This window comes from Herpailurus yagouaroundi, unplaced genomic scaffold (assembly GCF_014898765.1).
Source record: "Herpailurus yagouaroundi ecotype Mexico unplaced genomic scaffold, PumYag 160, whole genome shotgun sequence".
In the NCBI taxonomy this organism is placed as follows: Eukaryota; Metazoa; Chordata; class Mammalia; order Carnivora; family Felidae; genus Herpailurus; species Herpailurus yagouaroundi.
Genome location: NW_024412401.1, coordinates 48,008,436 through 48,028,897, shown reverse-complemented (window position 1 = coordinate 48,028,897; position 20,462 = coordinate 48,008,436). Strand labels below are relative to the sequence as shown.

General features: G+C 40.0%; 1 protein-coding gene and 1 non-coding gene across 8 annotated transcripts in view; one reads left to right on the top strand and one right to left on the bottom strand.

Moving 5' to 3' along the window:
• The window catches only part of MAPKAP1 (MAPK associated protein 1), a 245,077-nt gene that overhangs the window by 104,287 nt on the left and 120,328 nt on the right, over window positions 1-20,462 (top strand). For all 7 annotated transcript variants that reach the window (XM_040482325.1, XM_040482323.1, XM_040482329.1 and 4 more), the window contains one exon: window positions 5,063-5,235. In XM_040482325.1, the coding sequence (XP_040338259.1) occupies window positions 5,063-5,235 (173 nt within the window). The remainder of the gene's footprint in view (window positions 1-5,062; window positions 5,236-20,462) is intronic.
• On the bottom strand, window positions 10,446-10,586 carry LOC121035186 (U4 spliceosomal RNA). The gene has a single exon (XR_005792776.1). It is a non-coding gene; the product is annotated as a U4 spliceosomal RNA (small nuclear RNA).

The window sequence follows — 20,462 nt, the reverse complement described above, 5'->3', positions numbered from 1 at the left end:
TGAAGTATCATGGGAACCACTCATTGAAGGAATTTAAGCAGAAGTGTGATATCAAATCTGAGTTTGAAAAAAAACCCCAAAACTCTAGCTTGTATGTCAAGAACAAATCGAAGTAGGCAAGAGTGCATGAGGTCAGGAATCCATTAGAACAGTCCAGGGGAAACCTAATGGTATTTTGGTGGCAGTGGAGATGGAGAATTTTTTGAAATACATATTTTTCAATTTTTAAAATTGAATTAAAACTCATAGAATTTACTATTTTAATGATTTTAAAGTATAATTTTGTGGTTTTCAGTATATTTGCAATGTTATACAGCTATCACCACTAATTCCAGAACATTTCCATCACCTCAAAAAGAAATTTCATACTTGTCAGTTTCCCGTATCCCCCACCCCCACCCAATGTCCTGGCAACCACTAATCTTTTTACTTATGTAGATTTGTCTGTTCTGGACATTCCATATAAGTGAGTTCATACAATAGATGACCTTTTTATGCCTGGCTTCTTTCTCTTAGAAAAATGTTTTCAAGCTTCATCCGTGTAGTAGCATGTGCCAATACTTCATTCCATTTTATGGCTGAGTAATATTTCATTGTATACATTTCGTTTGTGCATTCATCAGTTGGTGGACATTTGCATTGTTTCCTTTTTTTTTTTTAAGATTATTTGTTTATTTTGAGAGAGAGAGAGAGAGCACAAGCAGAGCAGGGGCAGAGAGGAGAAAAAGAATCCCAAACAGGCTCTTTACCATCAGAGTAGAGCCCAATGTGGGGCTCGAACCCATGAACCACGAGACCATGACCTGAGCCGAGATCAAGAGTCAGGTGCTTAACTGACTGAGCCACCCAGGCGCCCCTCCATCTTTTTTAATGTTTATTTATTTTGAGAGAGAGAGCAGAGGAGGGGCAGAGAGAGAGGGAGAGAGAGAATCTGAAGCAGGCTCCATGTTATCAGCACAGTGCCTGATCTGGGGCTCAATCTCATGAACTATGACATTGTGACCTGAGCTGAAATCAAGAGTTGGACGCTTGGGGCGCCTGGGTGGCTCAGTCGGTTGAGCGTCCGACTTTAGCTCAGGTCATGATCTCACGGTTCCTGAGCTCAAGCCCCGCATCGGTCTCTGTGCTGACAGCTCGGAGCCTGGAGCCTGCTTCGGATTCTGTGTCTCCCTCTCTCTCTGCTCCTCCCCCACTCATGCTCTGTCTCTCTCTCTCTCTCTCTCCTTCAAAAATAAATTTTAAAAAACCATTAGAAAAATTAAAAATAAAAAAAAAAAGAGTTGGACGCTTAACTGACTAAGCCACCTAGACACCCGTTTCCATCCTTTGGCTGTTATCAATAGTGCTGCTATGTACATTTATGTATGTTTTTATGTGAACATGTTTTCAGTTCTCTTTAAGTACACTTAGGAATGGAATTGCTGAGTCATATGGTAACTTTACGTTTAAGTTTTGAGAAACTGACAAACTATTTTTCCACAATGGCTACATCATTTTACAGCTCCACCAACAATATATGAGGGTTCCAAGTTGTTCATATCCTTGCTAGCTTTTCTAATTCCTGCTATGAAAAAAATATATATAGAACCATCCTAATGTGAAGTGGTATCTCATTGTGATTTTGATTTGCATTTCCATAACGAATAATGAAGTTGAACAGTTTTTCATGTGCTTATTGACCATTTTCATATTTTCTTTGGAGAAATGTCTATTTAAATTCTTTGCCATTTTAAAGATCGGATGGCTTGTCTTTTTATTGCTTAGTTGTAAGAATTATTTATATATTCTGGGTCCTAAATTTTTGTCAGATATATGATTTGCAAATATTTTCTCCCATTCTGTGGGTTGTCTTTTCACTTTCTTAATAATGTCCTTTGAGGCATGCAAGTTTTTAATTTTTATAAAGTCCTGTTTATTTCATTTGTTGCTTTTGGTGTCATATTAAAGAAATCATTACCTAATCCAAGGACATGAAGAATTTACACCTATGTTTCCTTCTAAAAATTTTGTAGTTTTAGCCTTAAATTTAAAGCTTTGATCCATTTTGAGTTACTATTTGTAGATGGTGTGAGGTAGAAGTCTAAATTCTTTTTTAAAAATATTTTTGTTTTTTTATTTGAGAGCACGAGCAGGAGAGAGGGGCAGAGGGAGAGGGAGAAAGAATCTTAAGCAGGTTCCAGGCACAGCGCAGAGCCCGACATGGGACTCAGTCCCATGACCCTGGGATCATACCTGAACCAAAATCAAGAGTCAGATGCTCAACCAACTGAGCCACCCAGGCACCCCTAAATTCATTCTTTTGTATGTGGCTGTCCAGTTACTCCCTTTGCTGAAGACTTTTTTCTCTTTTGAAATACATTTTGCAGTAGTCACTAGAACATATAAGGGAGTAGAAGGCAGGAGGAAGAAAGAAGAATCAAGATTACTGATATAAGGAGCTGTGTTAGTGGTGGTAGCATTTACTGAAATGAGGGAGAGTGTTGTTATTTGGAGTAGGATGGAGTGAGGGACAGTGAGAAGTTCAGATTTGAACTTAAGTTTAACTTGTCTGTGATACTTTTCTGCCTTTGGTATAGACAGTTTGATGTATGAATTTGGTTCTAGGGAGAAGTTTGAGGTGGAGATAAGGTTTGAGTGTCAAGAGGATATAGATTGTTTTATAGCTCTGGGACTGTGAGAACACTTAAGGAAGAAATATACAGAAAGACAGACACGAGAGAGCCCAAACTAGAGGCCAGAGAATGCTAACAAATAGAGACTCTAGAGGTGAAGGAATCTGCAAAGGAGACTGAAAATCAGAGACCAGAGAGGACTGAAAAAAACCAAGAGTGTAGGTCATGGAAGCAAAGAAAGGGAGAGGCTGATCGTGTAGGAGAAGGTGAAAAAGTAAGTGAAGGATAAAGTCCTTGTGAAAGTGAGAACCAAAGGGACACAGAGCATAAGTAGAGAGATTGCCCTTTAATGAGATGAGTGACACTCCAGTGTAGGGAGTACGTGTTGTTAAATCCAGGTAAGTTTGTCAATTTATTGAGGGGACGATAAGAGTTCCTTTCTGAAAGCTCTTATTTTCTTAATGAAGAATAACATTTGTCTCTGTTGGCAGTACATGAGCGAAGCATAGGAGCTGCGGTCAAGGCAGGCTCATGAGAAGTAGGAAGGGGGAAGGAAAAGTATGCAGTGGTGGTCTTGGTATGAGGTGCAGGTTGGATCAGGAGATGTCATAGGCTTGTTGTACAATGTTGAATGTCTGTTTAAGGTTTATCATAATGAGCTTAAGGTCAAATCAGTCTGTGCAGTTACATGATTTTTCTCCAGCAGTGTTTAGCTGGGGAATGCAGAGAGTTAGGTTCACCAAGGTTGGCATTCTGCCAGTTGAATCCCATGGAGGAAGAGAGTGTTAAAACTGCATTTACAAAGGAATGCTTACAATGGTTGATCAAGTAATCTGGAGGGTGGTGTTGGGAAATAAGGGTGACATCATTTATAGTGGTGGATCAGTAGATTGTAGGTTGAAGAATTTGGGGACTAAAGTGAGATGAAAGTATATTAAGTATATCCAGTGAATAGACCTTCTAATTTGAGATTTTGGAGTTGGTACAGATCTTTGGTGTACCCACGGCCATAAGTGATTGAAGGTGGAGTGGATGAAAAGGCATGGGATGACATAGTCTAGGGATTAAGACACTTGGATATTACATGGATTGTTCCTTTAGATGGAATTGCCAAGAATAATGATAGGTGTTGGGGTGGGACACAGACTCTTTGGCAAGGGAGGAGCATTTCTGGATGGTCAAGGGAGGAGCATTTCTGGATGGTCAAGGGAGGAGCATTTCTGGGTGGTTGGTGGATAATAGAAACAAAAAAGGGTGGAGAGAGCATAGTGTAGTCGGGAGGTCTTGGGTCTCCAAGGAATAGGGATTTTTGCCAGAAAGGAGAAATAATAATTAGGGAGTAGCAGGGATAAGAATATGTACTCAGCCTCCTGGCCTTGAGGATATGGGGGTTAAAAAAGAAAAATGTGAGGGGCGCCTGGGTGGCGCAGTCGGTTGGGCGTCCGACTTCAGCCAGGTCACGATCTCGTGGTCCGTGAGTTCGAGCCCCGCGTCGGGCTCTGGGCTGATGGCTCAGAGCCTGGAGCCTATTTCCGATTCTGTGTCTCCCTCTCTCTCTGCCCCTCCCCCGTTCATGCTCTGTCTCTCTCTGTCCCAAAAATAAATAAATGTTGAAAAAAAAAAAAAAGAAAAATGTGGAACAGTCTTCTGGACAGCAGAGGAAGCAGTGTCCTTAATGACCAGCAGATTTTAATTAAGACAAGTGAAGGGAGTATTTTTTTTTAAAGAAGTGGTTTATGGAAGTTTGCTGGTTAGTGTAGGAATTCCACAGGAGAGTGGAAGTTTCAGGAGGGAGAAAGGGTAAATGTGTTGGAGGGATTGAGGGTATATAGAGTAGCATGGGTGTACTAGTTAGGACAATAATGGAAGACCAGGGACCCTTGAACCTCAGTGCAGATGACTGAAATAAACAGGAGTACTGCATAAGGGAATTAGGCCCTTCACCCCCACCCATCTCTGAGAAGGCAAGCCCTTGGTTCCCGTGCTGTGGGCCTAAAGGCTTCTTCACAGAGTATGGCAGCTGCCCATGCCGCTTATCCCAAAGTCTCAAGGAGTGATGTGGCAGTTTTCAGCTGAGGTCAGGGTCTAATGGTGACTTGTCCAGGGTCACAGTGAGTAACTAGCAAAGCACATCTCCTGACAACCAAACATCAGGTCTGCTTACCACTCTTAATTTGTTTATTTTGGTTTTAGTCCTCATTTACCATACTGCAGGCAGAGCTGGGTCTCTTAGACCATTAGAAAATGAAAATTAAAGAGGGGGAAACATTCCTTAGAACCAGACAGTGTTTCCCCTCTGGAACCATTTCAGGCTCTCAAGCAGGTCTGTGCCAAAAGGATGAGAAATGGCTGTGCTGCACACAGGCCCTGGCGAGCAGTCATTGCGGCCCAGTAGGGTCTGTGCGACCGTGACCATGTGCGTTACTCTCATGCATGTGTTCTGTCCACAGGGTCATGTCGGCACAACAGCAACCAAGAAGATCGACGTCTACCTCCCCCTGCACTCGAGCCAGGACAGACTTCTGCCAATGACTGTGGTGACAATGGCCAGCGCCAGGGTGCAGGACCTGATCGGGCTCATCTGCTGGCAGTACACAAGTGAAGGACGGGAGCCGAAGCTCAAGTAATCCTTCCTCTTTTTGGCTGCTCTAGTTTCTGGCTGTCTCCGGGCCACCCATGCTGCATTCTGGGCCCGGTCAGTCTTTCTAGGCATTGGCCTGGGAGCCAGACATCCACACGGATCCAGGTCAGGTTGCTCACCAGATCTTGGGCCTGGGTATCCCAGGCTTATCTCAGAGAAATCCGCGTACAGAATAGGCTAATAAGTTTGTGAATCCAGACATGAGACAATATATTTTAGCAGTTTCCAAACCCTTTTATGATGCTTGCTGGTAAAAGTTGCATGGGAGGCAGTAGGAGGGAACTAATAATTGTTGAACCCCTACCATGATTTGGGCAGTAATGCTAAACCTCTGCACACCTGATTTCTCATTTAATTCTCCTGGCTCTCTGTGAGGTGAGCAGTGTGATCCTTATTCTGCAGAGGAGGAAACTCTGAATCAGAGAATTGATATTTGCTTAAGTTCACGCCATTGGGACATGGCAGAGTCCAGATTTGACTCCCGTTCTGTTTGATGCTAAGGTTTTTGCATTATTTCCTTTAGGTCTGAAGGACCTTGTTGTTAGTCAGTGGTACAGTTTTTCTCTCAATCACTAAGCTCTATTCATGATTAAACAATTATATGAAAAATGTAATGCTTCAAAGTAGAATTTCTACGTGCGTATCATGTAAAGTGCTTTGCTGCATCGGTTCCCCCATACTTGAATATCTTATCTGACAGCCATCCTCTTCTGTTTGCTGTGCTCTCTGCAGCAGTAGGACTTACAATACAGCAAAATGTAGTGGATGCCTTCATTTTGGAAATGGATTCTCATGGAGACTTTCTCTTCTCTTAGAATGGTCCAGTCTGTGGTCAGTTGCTTGGTTGCTTTTTCGTCTTGAAATACATTACATTTGCACTTAGAATTATTTTTTCAAGTTCTCATTGACATTGCCTCCACTTTGCCTGAATACACTGTGAATATAATGTTTACTGCTCCTGTGGCAATAGAAAGTCTTTTCGACCACCTAGGCTCAAAAAAAGGCTTGACCAAGGCTGAGCTATAGTGTTACCCTTTTTTCAGCATGAAGTGTAAACAAAGTAGAGAAAGGAGTCAAAGTGCTGGTGACTTTACACATGTTGTCTGAGTTAATTAAGAGATTGCTTAGTGCAGGCACTGAGACCAAGAGACACAAAGGATTGCCTAGGGTCACACGACTAGTAAGGAACAAGAGTCAGGATTTAATTGTGACATACATGTTACAGATGAGGAAACTAAAACTTAGAGAGGCTAAGTCACTTTCCTAAATCACACAGTAAGTGGTAGAACTGGCATTAAGCCCTAGGGATCCCTGGCTTCAGAGCCCTGGCTCTTCACTATTACATTATACCCACTATGACTGTGTGTGGGTCATATTAAAACATTCATTGAGTTCCTACTTACTGCAGGCACAGTGCTAGATCTTGACATCCAGAAACGAAAAAGGCAGGTTGTGCCATTAGAGAGCTTACTATCTAAGGTAGATAAGCAGTAGGAATACAGTACAGTAGCATGTAAAATCAGGTTCTGTGAGAATGTCTGATCCCATATTTGAGGATGAGAATGGAGTCATGATTATACATCTAAGCTGAAACTTGAAGGAGTAGGGAAAGTGATGCAGAGGGGTTGAGAGGAGGGTGTTCTAAAACAGAGGGAAAAGCATGGACTTCTGTTATAATGATCCTTCACATTCAGGCTTTAAATTCTGAATTCTGTTCCAAATACATAGCAATGATAAGTGAAGTATGTTACTGACATACCTGTAGTTGAATAACAAGATAAACATCCTGGTAGGCTAAAAATGGAACCAGGTATGGAAATAGGCAGCATGTGCAGGGAGTTGATTCTTTTATGGTGGTACTTCCCAAAAAACATGTTGTGATTATTTGCAGGCTTTGGGGTAGCTAGGCAGGGCCTGGGGTGGTTGGAGCCCCAGCTGGCATTTCTGGGTAGGGAAGAGTCTCATCCCTCTACCCATGTACCATACTCATACTGTTATTTTCAAAGTATGCCGTGATGTCAGAAAAGAGTAGGAAACACTGCTTGAGGGTATGGAGACCAGAGGAACTTTGTGCCTGGATAGGGATCAGAGGAAGTCTCACTGCTAGAACCTGGGAGCTGGGATGGGACTGTCCCACTTATGAAAAGAAACTGAACAAAGCTGACTGAGTCTGTGACTTGTTTCAAGTTGTGTTTCTGGGGTGGTAGGGGAAGAGAGATAGCAGTGCTACTGGGACCTGGCCATGACATGACTGGGTTTATGATCTCCCTGGTGGTGTTTGCAAGGGATGGGTATAAGACCTGGTTGTATGGTGGAGGCCTCTGCTTGGACGGGGATGGAAGACGGTGGCAATAACTGTAAAAACAAGGAGGCGGGGAGAAGAAGGGAGAGAGAGAAAGAGAGAAACTGTTCCTATTCAAGAGGAGCTAGCAAATTAAAATTCTCAAACGAGTATAACTACTAAGAAAGACAATAATTAGGAGATGAATTCACTCCCAACAGAATATAGTAAAGCAATCTGCAAATTAACTTCAAATAAATATGTTTAAAATCATCAAAGAGATGAAGGAATAACATCCATGGTAAATTCCTAGGAAATGGTGAAACAAAACTAAGCAGATGAGAATTAACCAGTTAGAAGAGAACCAATTAAAGGTACTGGAAATATAAAATGTGGTTATTAAAGTAACAACAAAAGAGTATATGGGATAAACTCTAGACTGGACACAGTTAAGAGGGACTGAGATGAAAGATACTACCAGTGAATTCAACCTAGGATGTGACACTAACACACAGAGATAAGGAGACACAGAGAATGGAAGATGAGTAAGTTAAGAGACGTGGAGCAAAGATGGAGAGCCTCCCACTTGTGAGGCAGAGAATGGAAGGAATCTCAAGAAACAATATCTGAAGAGAGAATGCCAGAGTATTTCCTAGAACTGGAGGCAGATACAAACTAGTCTTCATATTAAAAGCACATACAAATGAAATGGATGAAGGTTAGCCTTTACAGCAAATTATGCTGGAGCAATGGGACATCCACACACCAAAAAAAATCAACCTAAACCTCATATACCTTGTAAAAAATTGATTCAAAAATGAATTGAGAATGAAATGTAAAACTTTAAACTTTTAGAAGAAAGAACAGAAAACCTTTGGGACCGAGAGCTAAATGAAGAGTTCTTATATATGATACTGAAAGCAGGATCCATATTAGAAAACAAAATGTTAATTAGACTACATTAGAATTAAGAACTTTCCCTTCACAGGAGCATCTGCGTGGCTCAGTTGGATAAGTGCCAGGTCATGATCTGGCAGTTCGTGAGTTTGAGCCCCACATTCGGCTCTGTGCTGACAGCTCAGAAACTGGAGCCTGCTTTGATTCTGTGCCTCCTTTCTCTGTGTCTGTGCCTCCCCTACTCGCTCTCTGACTCTCTCTGTCAAAAATAAATAAACGTTAAAAACAAACAAAAAAAGAACTTTCCCTTTACAAAAGATCCTTACTTTCTTTTTCCACTCCAGAAGCTGTCAGACAGCCATTCTGCCTTCTCCTTTCCCATGGGCCTAGAGTCTTCAGCTTTACCTGGCCAAGGGAGACAAAGCACGGTGGTGAGGTGGGGAGATGGGCCTGTTGCAAAGAGTCAAAACAGTAGAATTTAGGGCAAAAACACATCAATAGGGATATTTTGGTAAACTACGTAATGAAAAAAAGGAATAGCCCCACCAAGATAACAAAATGCTTCTGACTGCATATGCACCTAGCAGTATAGTACCAAAATATTTTAAGGGAATTGTAAAGTGGCATTGAGTGATCCATAGTCAGAATGGGAAATTTTGATGCATTCCTACCAAAAACTGATAAAGAGATGAAAAATAAGTGAGGATTAAGGAAGATTCAAACAATTTAATTAGCAATTCCAAACCCCCAAAGTAGAGATTATCTCTTGTACTAGTTTGTAAGCCTCTGAAATTGAATAAATCTTATTAATATTTATATTCCTGAGGTATCCAGCATGTTCACGTTTTTTAATAGTTGCTCTGTAAGTATATTGTGAATTGCAAAGTTACATTGATTCTGAAGAAGCCATTGATCCTTTGAAATTTTTTGCAATCCTCATGTAACAGTGGATTTCACGGTTTTGTTTGGTATAAGACAATCTATAAAGTAAATCCCTGGGATCTCTTCCTATCAGACAGTACAGTACAAGGTATTTTCTTCCTGACCTATTTGTACTTAAAGTGTTAGAATAGATCCTTCTTTGATCTTTTCCAGTGGGTTTGCCCTGCAAAGAGCTCTTCATTCACAGGGGGCCAAATTGCTAGATGCATGGTTTCAGTCTGGTTGTTAAGAAAACAGTTTATTTAGAAATACTGCTCTCCTGTTTCTGTGCCTTGAAAACTATCAATAGTAGTAGGCTTTGGCCCCAGGGAAGGAATGGAGAATTTGGCTAGAATTTTTGGCCTCCTTTACTCTTCTACCTGTTAACTCTTGAGCAAGATGGAATGTGGTACTTTAGCTAATTTTCTGCTTTTTTCATACCCTGATTTTAGGAAAAACATTTGTAAGAAATGAACTGAAATCATTTCAGTGTCTAGGTAGTTGAATTTTTATACTTTGTTGTGTAGATTCAAGTTTATTGAATTTTCATCAGGAAACGTGGCCTGTAAAATTTCTGCTTAGAAATTTATTTGTTTATTTATTTATGGGGGCTTACTATACAATGAACTTTCATAAGTATTTTGTGGATTCTGGAAACATTCTCTGTAGGTTATAGAATTCATTATATTCTTATTAAAATGATATATTTAATTACTATTACATTCTTATATTTTTGACTATTTGGTCTATGGATGATTAAGAGAAATGAATTAATGTTTCCATTTTCTTGTTTGTTTTTGTCAGTTTCCCCTATGATTTCAACAGTTTCCACTTTACATATTGCAGCGCACAGAAATGTTCGTGCATTTCATATCTTTATTGTGAGTTGTACTTTTTTCAATATAAAACAGCCCTCTTTGTTTTATGAATTGTGTGTCCTGCCCTTTTCTTTGCTTTATTTCAGTAATAGGAGCTTTTCCACCTCCTGTTCTTCGCGTTTTTCTAATCTGTCTTTGTTCAGCCTATTACCTTTGCCTTTTTGTTTTAGATATGTTGAATAATTTTGTGAGGTTTTTCTTTTTTAAACCTGCCTAAATCACTATCTTTTTTTTTTTTTTTTAAGATTTTATTTTTAAGTGATCTCCACATCCAACGTGGGACTTGAACTCTCAATTAGCAATAATCGCACCTCGGATAAACCTCATTGGCTACAATACTGCCACTGCGCAAAGCTGAACTCTCAACCTCAAGTTCAAGAGTCACTGACTGAGCCAGCCAGGCGCCCCTAAATCATTGTCTTTTTTATAGGGGAGTTTCTCTTACTAAACATTTTTTTCTAATATAAAATTTATTGTCAAATTGGTTTCCATACAACACCCAGTGCTCATCCCAACAGGTGCCCTCATCAATACCCATAATCCACCCTCCCCTCCCTCCCACCCCCCCATCAACCCTCAGTTTGTTCTCAGTTGTTTTTTTTTTTAATTTTTTTTTTCCAACGTTTATTTATTTTTGGGACAGAGAGAGACAGAGCATGAATGGGGGAGGGGGCAGAGAGAGAGGGAGACACAGAATCGGAAACAGGCTCCAGGCTCCGAGCCATCAGCCCAGAGCCTGACGCGGGGCTCGAACTCACAGACCACGAGATCGTGACCTGGCTGAAGTCGACGCTTAACCAACTGCGCCACCCAGGCGCCCCTGTTCTCAGTTTTTAAGAGTCTCTTATGGTTTGTCTCCCTCCCTCTCTAACTTTTTTTTTTTTTTTCTTTTTTCCCTTCCCTCCCCCATGGTCTTCTGTTAAGTTTCTCAGGATCCACATAGGAGTGAAAACATATGGTATCTGTCTTTCTCTGTATGACTTATTTCACTTAGCATAACACTCTCCGGTTCTATCCACGTTGCTACAAAAGGCCACATTTCATTCTTTCTCATTGCCACGTAGTATTCCATTGTGCATATGAACCACAGTTTCTTTATCCATTCATTAGTTGATGGACATTTAGGCTTTTTCCATAATTTTGCTATTGTTGAAAGTGCTGCTAAAAACATTGGGGTACAAGTGCCCCTATGCATCAGCACTCCTGTATCCCTTGGGTAAATTGCTAGCAGTGCTATTGCTGGATCGTGGGTAGATCTATTTTTAATTTTTTGAGGAATCTCCACACTGTTTTCCAGGGTGGCTGCACCAGTTTGCATTCCCATCGACAGTGCAAGAGGGTTCCCGTTTCTCCACATCCTCTCCAGTATCTGTGGTCTTCTGATTTGTTCATTTTAGCTACTCTGACTGGCGTGAGTGTGGTTTTGATTTGTATTTCCCTGATGAGGAGCGACGTTGAGCATCTTTTCGTGTGCCTGTTGGGCCATCTGGATGTCTTCTTTAGAGAAGTGTCTATTCATGTTTTCTGCCCATTTCTTCACTGGATTATTTGTTTTTCGGGTTTTGGATACTAGCCCTTTGTCCGATATGTCATTTGCAAATATCTTTTCCCATTCCGTCGGTTGCCTTTTAGTTTTATTGATTGTTTCCTTTGCAGTGCAGAAGCTTTTTATCTTCATGAGGTCCCAATAGTTCATTTTTGCTTTTAATTCCCTTGCCTTTGGAGATGTGTCAAGTAAGAAATTGCTGCGGCTGAGGTCACAGAGGTTTTTTCCTGCTTTCTCCTCTAGGGTTTTGATGGATTCCTGTCTCACATTCAGGTCCTTTATCCATTTTGAGTTTATTTTTGTGAATGGTGTAAGAAAGTGGTCTAGTTTCATTCTTCTGCATGTTGCTGTCCAGTTCTCCCAGCACCATTTGTTAAAGAGACTGTCTTTTTTCCATTGGATATTCTTCCCTGCTTTGTCAAAGATTAGTTGGCCATACTTTTGTGGGTCCAATTCTGGAGTCTCTATTCTATTCCATTGGTCTGTGTGTCTGTTTTTGTGCCAATACCATGCTGTCTTGATGATTACAAGTTTGTAGTAGAGGCTAAAGTCTGGGATTGTGATGCCTCCCGCTTTTGTCTTCTTCAATATTACTTTGGCTATTCAGGGGTCTTTTGTGGTTCTATACAAATTTTAGGATTGTTTGTTGTAGCTTCGAGAAGAATGTTGGTGCAATTTTGATGGGATTGCATTGAATGTGTAGATAGCTTTGGGTAGTATTGACATTTTAACAATATTTATTCTCCCAATCCATGAGCACAGAATGTTTTTCCATTTCTTTCTATCTTCTTCAATTTCCTTCATAAGCTTTCTATAGTTTTCATCATACAGATCTTTTACATCTTTGGTTAGGTTCATTCCTAGGTATTTTATGATTCTTGGTGCAATTGTGAATGGGATCAGTTTCTTTATTTGTCTTTCTGTTGCTCCATTTCTCTTACTAAATTTTATCTTCACTATTGATGTGTTAGTTTCATGTTAGTCAACTTGTTTTAAGCTTGTTTTTTTAATGCTTTCTTTGTTGTTGTTTTCTGTTTTTATTTATTTAAAATTCTGAAGTCAGTTAACCCATAAGATTTTTAAAACATTTTTTATATTTATTTCTTTTTAAATGTTTATTTTTGAGAGAGATAGAGATAGAGGACGAGTTGGAGAGGGGCAGAGAGAGAGGGAGACACAGAATCCAAAGCAGGCTCCAGGGTCTGAGCTGTTAGCACAGGGCCCAACATGGGGCCCAAACCAGCGGACCACGAGGTCATGACCTGAGCTGAAGTCGGACACTTAACTGACTGAGCCACCAAGGCACCCCAAAACATTTTTTTTTTTAATTTTTTTTTCAACATTTATTTATTTTTGGGACAGAGAGAGACAGAGCATGAACGGGGGAGGGGCAGAGAGAGAGGGAGACCCAGAATCGGAAACAGGCTCCAGGCTCTGAGCCATCAGCCCAGAGCCCGACGCGGGGCTCGAACTCACGGACCATGAGATCGTGACCTGGCTGAAGTCGGACGCTTAACCGACTGCGCCACCCAGGCGCCCCCCAAAACATTTTTTAAATAGGCTTTTTTGTTTTAATTTTTTTTATATTTATTTATTTTTGAGAGCGAGAGAACAGCATGAGCAGGGGGAGGGGCAGAGAGAGAGAGAGGAAGACAGAATCTGAAGCAGGCTCCAGGCTCCCAGCTGTCAGCACAGAGCCTGTTGCGGGGCTCGAACCCACAAATGGTGAGATCAGGACCTGAGCCAAAGTCAGACGCCCAACCAACTGAGCCACCCAAGCGCCCCATAAATAGGCTTTATTTTTTAGAGTGGTTTTAGGTTTATGGAAAAACTGCACAGGAAGTTCAGAGTTGCTACACATCTCATTCATGACACTTGTTTTCCCCTGTTATTAACATCTTGCATTGGTGGAGTACATTTGTCAACAATTGAACCAATATTGATACATTATTATTAACTAAAGACAATAGTTTACATATTAGGGTTCACTCTTTGTGTTGTTCCGTTATTTATTTATTTATTTATTTTAGTTTATTTATTTGTAATCTCTACACTCAGTGTGGAGCTCAAACTCACAACTATGAGATCAAGAGTCTCCCACTCTCCTGACTTAGCCAGCCAGGCTCTGATGATTGCATCATCGCTAATTGTTTCACTGCCCTAAAAATGCCCCCATGCTCCACCTTCTCATTCTTCCCTGTTCACCTTTAGCAACCACTTATTTTATTGTGCCTACCATTTTGCATTTTCCAGAATGTCAGGTGGTTGGAATCCTACTATACGTAGCCTTTTCGGACTGTTGTTTTCCCTTAGCAATATGTATTTAAGGTATTTAAGGTTACTTCATGTCTTTTTGTGGCTTGATAGTTCATCTCTTTATATTGCTGAATAATATTCCATGGCATGAATGTACCATAGTTTTTCCATTCACCTGTTGAAGGACAGCTTGGTTGCTTCCAATCTTTATAGTAAATCTGCTATAAACATTTATGGCAGGTTTTCATGTAGACGTTAAGTTTTCAGTTTATTTTACGAATACCTAAGAGTAGAGTTGCTGGATTGTATGATAAGCCTTTGTTTATTAAATAGCTTTCTAAGAAGCTGTCCAAATGTCTTCCAAAGGGTTATACCATTTGACATTTCCATCATCAACACATGGGAGTTCCTTTTGCTACAAATCCTTTCCAGCATTTGGTTTTGTAAACGTTTTGGATTTTAGCTATTTTACTAGGTGTCCAGTGGTATCCCATTTTTGTTTTAATTTGCAGTTCCCTAAGGAAGTGGTCTTGAACATTTTTTCACATGCTTTTTGACACCTATCTGTATTCTTTGGTGAGCTGTCTGTTCAGGTGTTTGGTCAGTTTTTTTGTTTTTGTTTTTGTTTTTAATTTATATCCAAGTTAGTTAGTATATAGTGCAACAGTGCTTTCAGGAGCAGATTCCTTAATGCCCCTTACCCATTTAGCCCACCCCCCCCCCACAACCACTCTAGTAACCCTGTTTGTTCTCCATATTTAAGAGTCTCTTATGTTTTTCCCCCCTCCCTATTTTTATTTTTGCTTCCCTTCCCTTGTGTTCATATGTTCTGTATCTTACAGTCCTTATATGAGTGAAGTCATATGATATATGTCTTTCTCTGACTAATTTCGCTTAGCATAATAATAACCTCTAGTTTCACGTAGTTGCAAATGGCAAGATTTCATTCTTTCTGATTGCTGAGTAATACTGCATTATATATATATAATGGAGTATTATATATATATATATATGTATATATATATATATATAATGGAGCATTACACACACACACACACACACACACACACACACACCACATCTTCTTTATTCATTCATCCATTGATGGACATTTGGTCTCTTTCTATACTTTGGCCATTGTCAATAGTGCTGCTATAAACATTGGGGGGTGTGTGCCCCTTTGAAACAGCATTCCTGTATCCCTTGAATAAATACCTAGTAGTGCCATTGTTGGGTCATAGGGTAGTTCTATTTTTAATTTTTTGAGGAACCTCCATAATATTTTCCAGAGTGGCTGCACCAGTTTGCATTCCCACCAGCAGTGCCGAAGAGATCCTCTTTCTCTGCATCCTTGCCAACATCTGTTGTTGCCTGAGTTGTTCATGTTAGCCATTCTGACAGGTGTGAGGTGGTATTTCATTGTGGTTTTGATTTGTATTTCCCTGATGATGCGTGATGTTGAGCATTTTTTCATGTGTCGGTTGGCCATCTGGATGTCTTCTTTGAAGAAGTGTCTATTCATGTGTTCTGCCCATTTCTTCAATGGATTATTTGTTTTTTGGGTGTTGAGTTTGATAAGTTCTTTATTGATTTTGGATACTAACCCTCTGTCTGATATGTCGTTTGCAAATATCTTCTCCCATTCCGTCGGTTGCCTTTTAGTTTTACTGATTGTTTCCTTCTCTGTGAAGAAGCTTTTTATTTTGATGAGGTCCCAATAGTTCATTTCTGCTTTTGTTTCCCTTGCCTCTGGAGACGTGAGTAAGAGTTGCTGCGGCCAAGATCAAAGAGGTTTTTCCGCTTTCTCCTTGGGGATTTTGATGGCTTCCTGTCTTACCTTGAGGTCTTTCATCCATTTTGAGCTTATTTTTGTGTATGGTGTAAGAAAGTGGTCCAGGTTTATTCTTCTGCATGTCGCTGTCCAGTTTTCCCAGCACCACTTGCTGAAGAGACTGTCTTTATTCCATTGGATCTTCTTTCCTGCTTTGTCAAAGATTAGTTGCCCATACATTTGTGGGTCCATTTCTGGGTTCTCTATTCTGGTCCACTGATCTGAGTGTCTGTTTTTGTGCCATGGCCAATTTTTTAATCAGGTGGTTTTCTTACTGATTTTTTTTAGAGTTCTTTGTCTATTTATCAGATATGTGTTTTGTAGGGATTTTTTTCCCTAATCGGTGGCTTATCATTTCATTTTCTTAACAGCATCAACTCCAACTTACCAGTTTTTTCTTTCATAGATTGTGTTTTGGTGTTGTGTCTAAAAAGTAGTTACCAAACCCAGGGTTATCTAGATTTTCCTGTATGTTATCCTCTAGAAGTTTTATGTGATTTTTGCTTTACGTTTAGGCCTGTGATCCATTTTGAGTTAATTTTTGTTAAAGGTGTAAGGTCTGTGTCTAGATTTAATCATTTTTGCATGTGAATACCCACTTGAAAAGATTATCCTTTCTCCATTCCTTTTGCTGCTTTGCTCCCAAAGCCTTTGCTCCTTTGTCAAATATCAGTTGACTATAGTAATGTAGATCTATTTTTGACATATAAAATTTTTTTAAGCATTCCTTTTTAATTTATATTTAATCGGATTCAAGAGTGAAACAGTATCTTTTGAGTAACACCCATTCGTGAAAGAGAGAGAAATAAAATTCAGTGAGATTTTATCCTGTCAAGAACTTGAGGTGGGAGGTATATACTGCTCTTTGCACAGAACCACATTTACTCTACTTCATAGTTAATTTAAGGGATTTTTTTAAGGGTAATTTTGACTAGCCCCAATTTTGTGCAGAGACTGTAGTCATATGTTCTGACTCTATGGTACACAAGAATGGCTGTTCTTTGCCTTCTTCTGTTCAGCTGTCCCTTTAACATTCAACATATTTCACTGGTCTCTTATTTACTGTTGCTCTTTATCAGCTACTGACAGGTGAGCTACTAAAAGCCTGAAGAGTTTTGCGATAGTCCAGAAGCTGGAGTAGTAGACTTTTGAGATTATTGCATTGCTCAGTGAGTGGAAGTGTCTGGCAATAGAGCAGTGCTGTCCAAAAGAAATATAATGCAATCACCTCACACCTGTTAGAATGGCTATCATCAAAAAGACAAGATATAACAAGTGTTGGCGAGGATATGGAGAAAAGAAAGCCCTGTGCACTGTTGGTAGGAATGTGAAGAGGTGCAGCCACAATGGAAAGCAATATGGAGGATCCTCAAAAAATGGAAACTAGAACTACCATGTGCTCTAGTAATTCCCCTTCTGGGTATATATCCAAAGGAAATGAAAACAGGATCTTGAAGAGATATCTACACTCCCTTGTTCATTGCAACACTGTTCACAATAGTTAAGATATGGAAGCAACCTGAATGTCTGTCTATGGATGAAAAGATAAGATAAAGAAATCCTGCCGTCTGCAACAACATGGATTGACCTTGAGAGCGTTATGCTGAAAGAGATAAATCAGAGAAAGACAAATACCGCATGATGTCACATATATATATGGACTCTAAAACTGAACTCACAGAAACAGAGATTAGAATGGTGGTTACCACGGACTGGGGGATGGGGGAAGGGTGGGAAATACTGGTCAAAAACTACAGACTTCCAGTTAGAAAATGAATAAGGTTTGGAGATCTACTGTACAGCATTGCAATTATAGTTAATAATACTATTTTATATACTTGAAAATTGCTAAGAGAGTAGACCATTAGTATTCTTATCACAAAAAAGAAATGGTAACTATGTGATGTGTTGGAGGTGTTAGCTAACTAACCCTACTTGGTGGTAATTGTTTTATAATACATAAGTGTATCAAATACACGTATTTTACAAATTGATTACCAGGAATAAACTTTCACGATGTTATATTTCAGTTATATCTCAAAGCTGGAAAAAATACATAAAGCAAGCTGCAAATGTGAGCCATGTTTACAATTTGAAATTTTCTAATAACCACATTTTTAAAAGTTTCCAAAAGATGGGTGAAATTTATTTCCCTAATAATTATTATAATTGAAGTAATTTTTATAATTTTCATGGGTTATATTTTCTTTAACCCATTGTATCTAAAATATTATTATTTCAACATGTTATTGACAAAATTAAGGAGATTTTTTTTTTATTTTTTTTTTCAACATTTATTTATTTTTGGGACAGAGAGAGACAGAGCATGAACGGGGGAGGGGCAGAGAGAGAGGGAGACACAGAATCGGAAACAGGCTCCAGGCTCTGAGCCATCAGCCCAGAGCCCGACGCCGGGCTCGAACTCACGGACCGCGAGATCGTGACCTGGCTGAAGTCGGACGCTCAACCGACTGCGCCACCCAGGCGCCCCGGGGGAGATTTTTAATGTTCTTTTTGGTCATAAGTTTTAAAAATTCAGTGTTTCTTTGCTATATACAGTCAATTCAGACTAGCCATAGTTCAAGTGCTCGCTAGCTACATGTTGGAGAGTGCAGCTGTAGAGTATACCAAGACGTGGAGTTCACTGGGTTTGCTTCATTCTGACATACCCTCAGCTTCTCAGAGCCCTTGGGAAACTGGGGTTTTGTAGATCGATCACTGAAGTTTATTTCATTCATTGTCACACTTTATTTTAATAATTTTTCATAGAGATTCTCTAAAATGTGTTAGTATTTCCCCGTCTTCTTTTTTTTTTTTTTAACGTTTATTTATTTTTGAGACAGAGGGAGGCAGAGCATGAATGGGGGAGGGTCAGAGAGAGGGAGGGAGACACAGAATCTGAAACATGCTCCAGGCTCCGAGCTGTCAGCACAGAGCCTGACGCGGGGCTTGAACTCACGAACCGCGAGATCATGACCTGAGCCGAAGTCGGACGCTTAACCGACTGAGCCACCCAGGCGCCCCTTTCCCCGTCTTCTTAATTGGAGTATAACATAGTGGGATCCAAAGCTGTAGTCTGTGTTTGAATTCTGGCATTAACACTTATCATCAGCATGGTCTTGGATGGATTGATTACTTCAGTCCTATGTACTCTAGTTATCTTGTGTGTAAAATGAGGATAGAAGCTTCTTAACAGGGTAATTAGGAAAATAAAATGAGAAAATACATGGCAAGTGCTCAGGAAATGTTTATTTCTGTTGCTGTCAAGTACTGTAACTACAGCCAGCTACTGCTACAACCAATACTGGTAGTAGTTCAGCAACAGTAGTATAACTTAGCTCTTTCTGAATGATTCAGAGAATGCACTATGCTATGATACAGTGGTGCCCTTGTGGGCTTATGTAAGCATATAAGAATATTTGACCTTCCATTATGTTTTCTGACAACTTTGCAATTTGAATTCTTTTTATTTCCCCACTTTTGCATCTACATGACCACTTCTGTCTGCTCTCCTCCCCTTTGTAGGTTGCTGCTTCTAATTTATATTCCTTAGAGTCCTCATTGAGAAGCACTTACCTAGATAATACAGCCTGAGAGAGGCCCTTCCCATTCTGACCCTCAGCTGTGATCCCATGCATCCTACAGATCACATTCTTTAACTGGCAGCTTCTTGACACTGATACCCTGTCTGCTTTTGCTGTTTCTTCAATCAGAAATGCCTTTCTCACTCTTCTCCTCTTGATATCCAGCTTAATCTTGAAGCCTTCAGTTCTTTGTTATTCCTTCATTCAGCAAATATTTATGATGGAGTTTCAGGCCTTAGGTATTGAGGATAAAATGAAGAACAAGAGAAATGTGATCGCTGCACTCAAAAAATGTGCAGTTTGATGGGGAAGAAGAAATTATCAATTGTAAGAGCACTTTGTAACTGGCTCGTTTCACTCACATTTGTATTCATTAATACATTCAATAAATATTTATTGAGTGTTTGTTATATACCATGCATTTTGCTGGGTATATACAATGGTGAGTAGAGCCAGACATGGTCTCTCTTTCATGAATTCAACAACATAGTGAGAGAAATGGGCAAATAATTCAAATAATTATATCAAATAATTAAGCCAAATAATGTTTGCATAAAAACTGAGTTGAGTAATCTAAAGGAAAGGAATGCCATTTATGAGAGCCTGGCCTTGGGAGTCAGGGAGAAATTCCCTGAGAAAGTGATACCAGAGGTATTTGGCAGGGGGAGGTTCCTGGCAGATGGAACTGCATGGCAATGACACTGTGGCAGGAGGAAGCAGTGACACTGTGGCAGGGGACTAACAAAGGCCAGCATGGCTGGAACACAAAATAGGGAAGAGAAAATAGGATGGATGAGATTGAAAGATGGGCAGGGTCCACAGTGGAGATTGAGGGAAGAGGACAGATTCTGGGAATATTTAAGAGGTGAAATTCATAGGACTTAGGGATGAATTAGATATGAGAAGTATGAGAGAGGAGAGGTACCAAAGGTGACTCCCTAGATTTCTGACTTGCACAACTTGATGTATTGTGCTGCTCACTGAATTAGGGGGCTTTGGAAGACTGGGTGTTAAT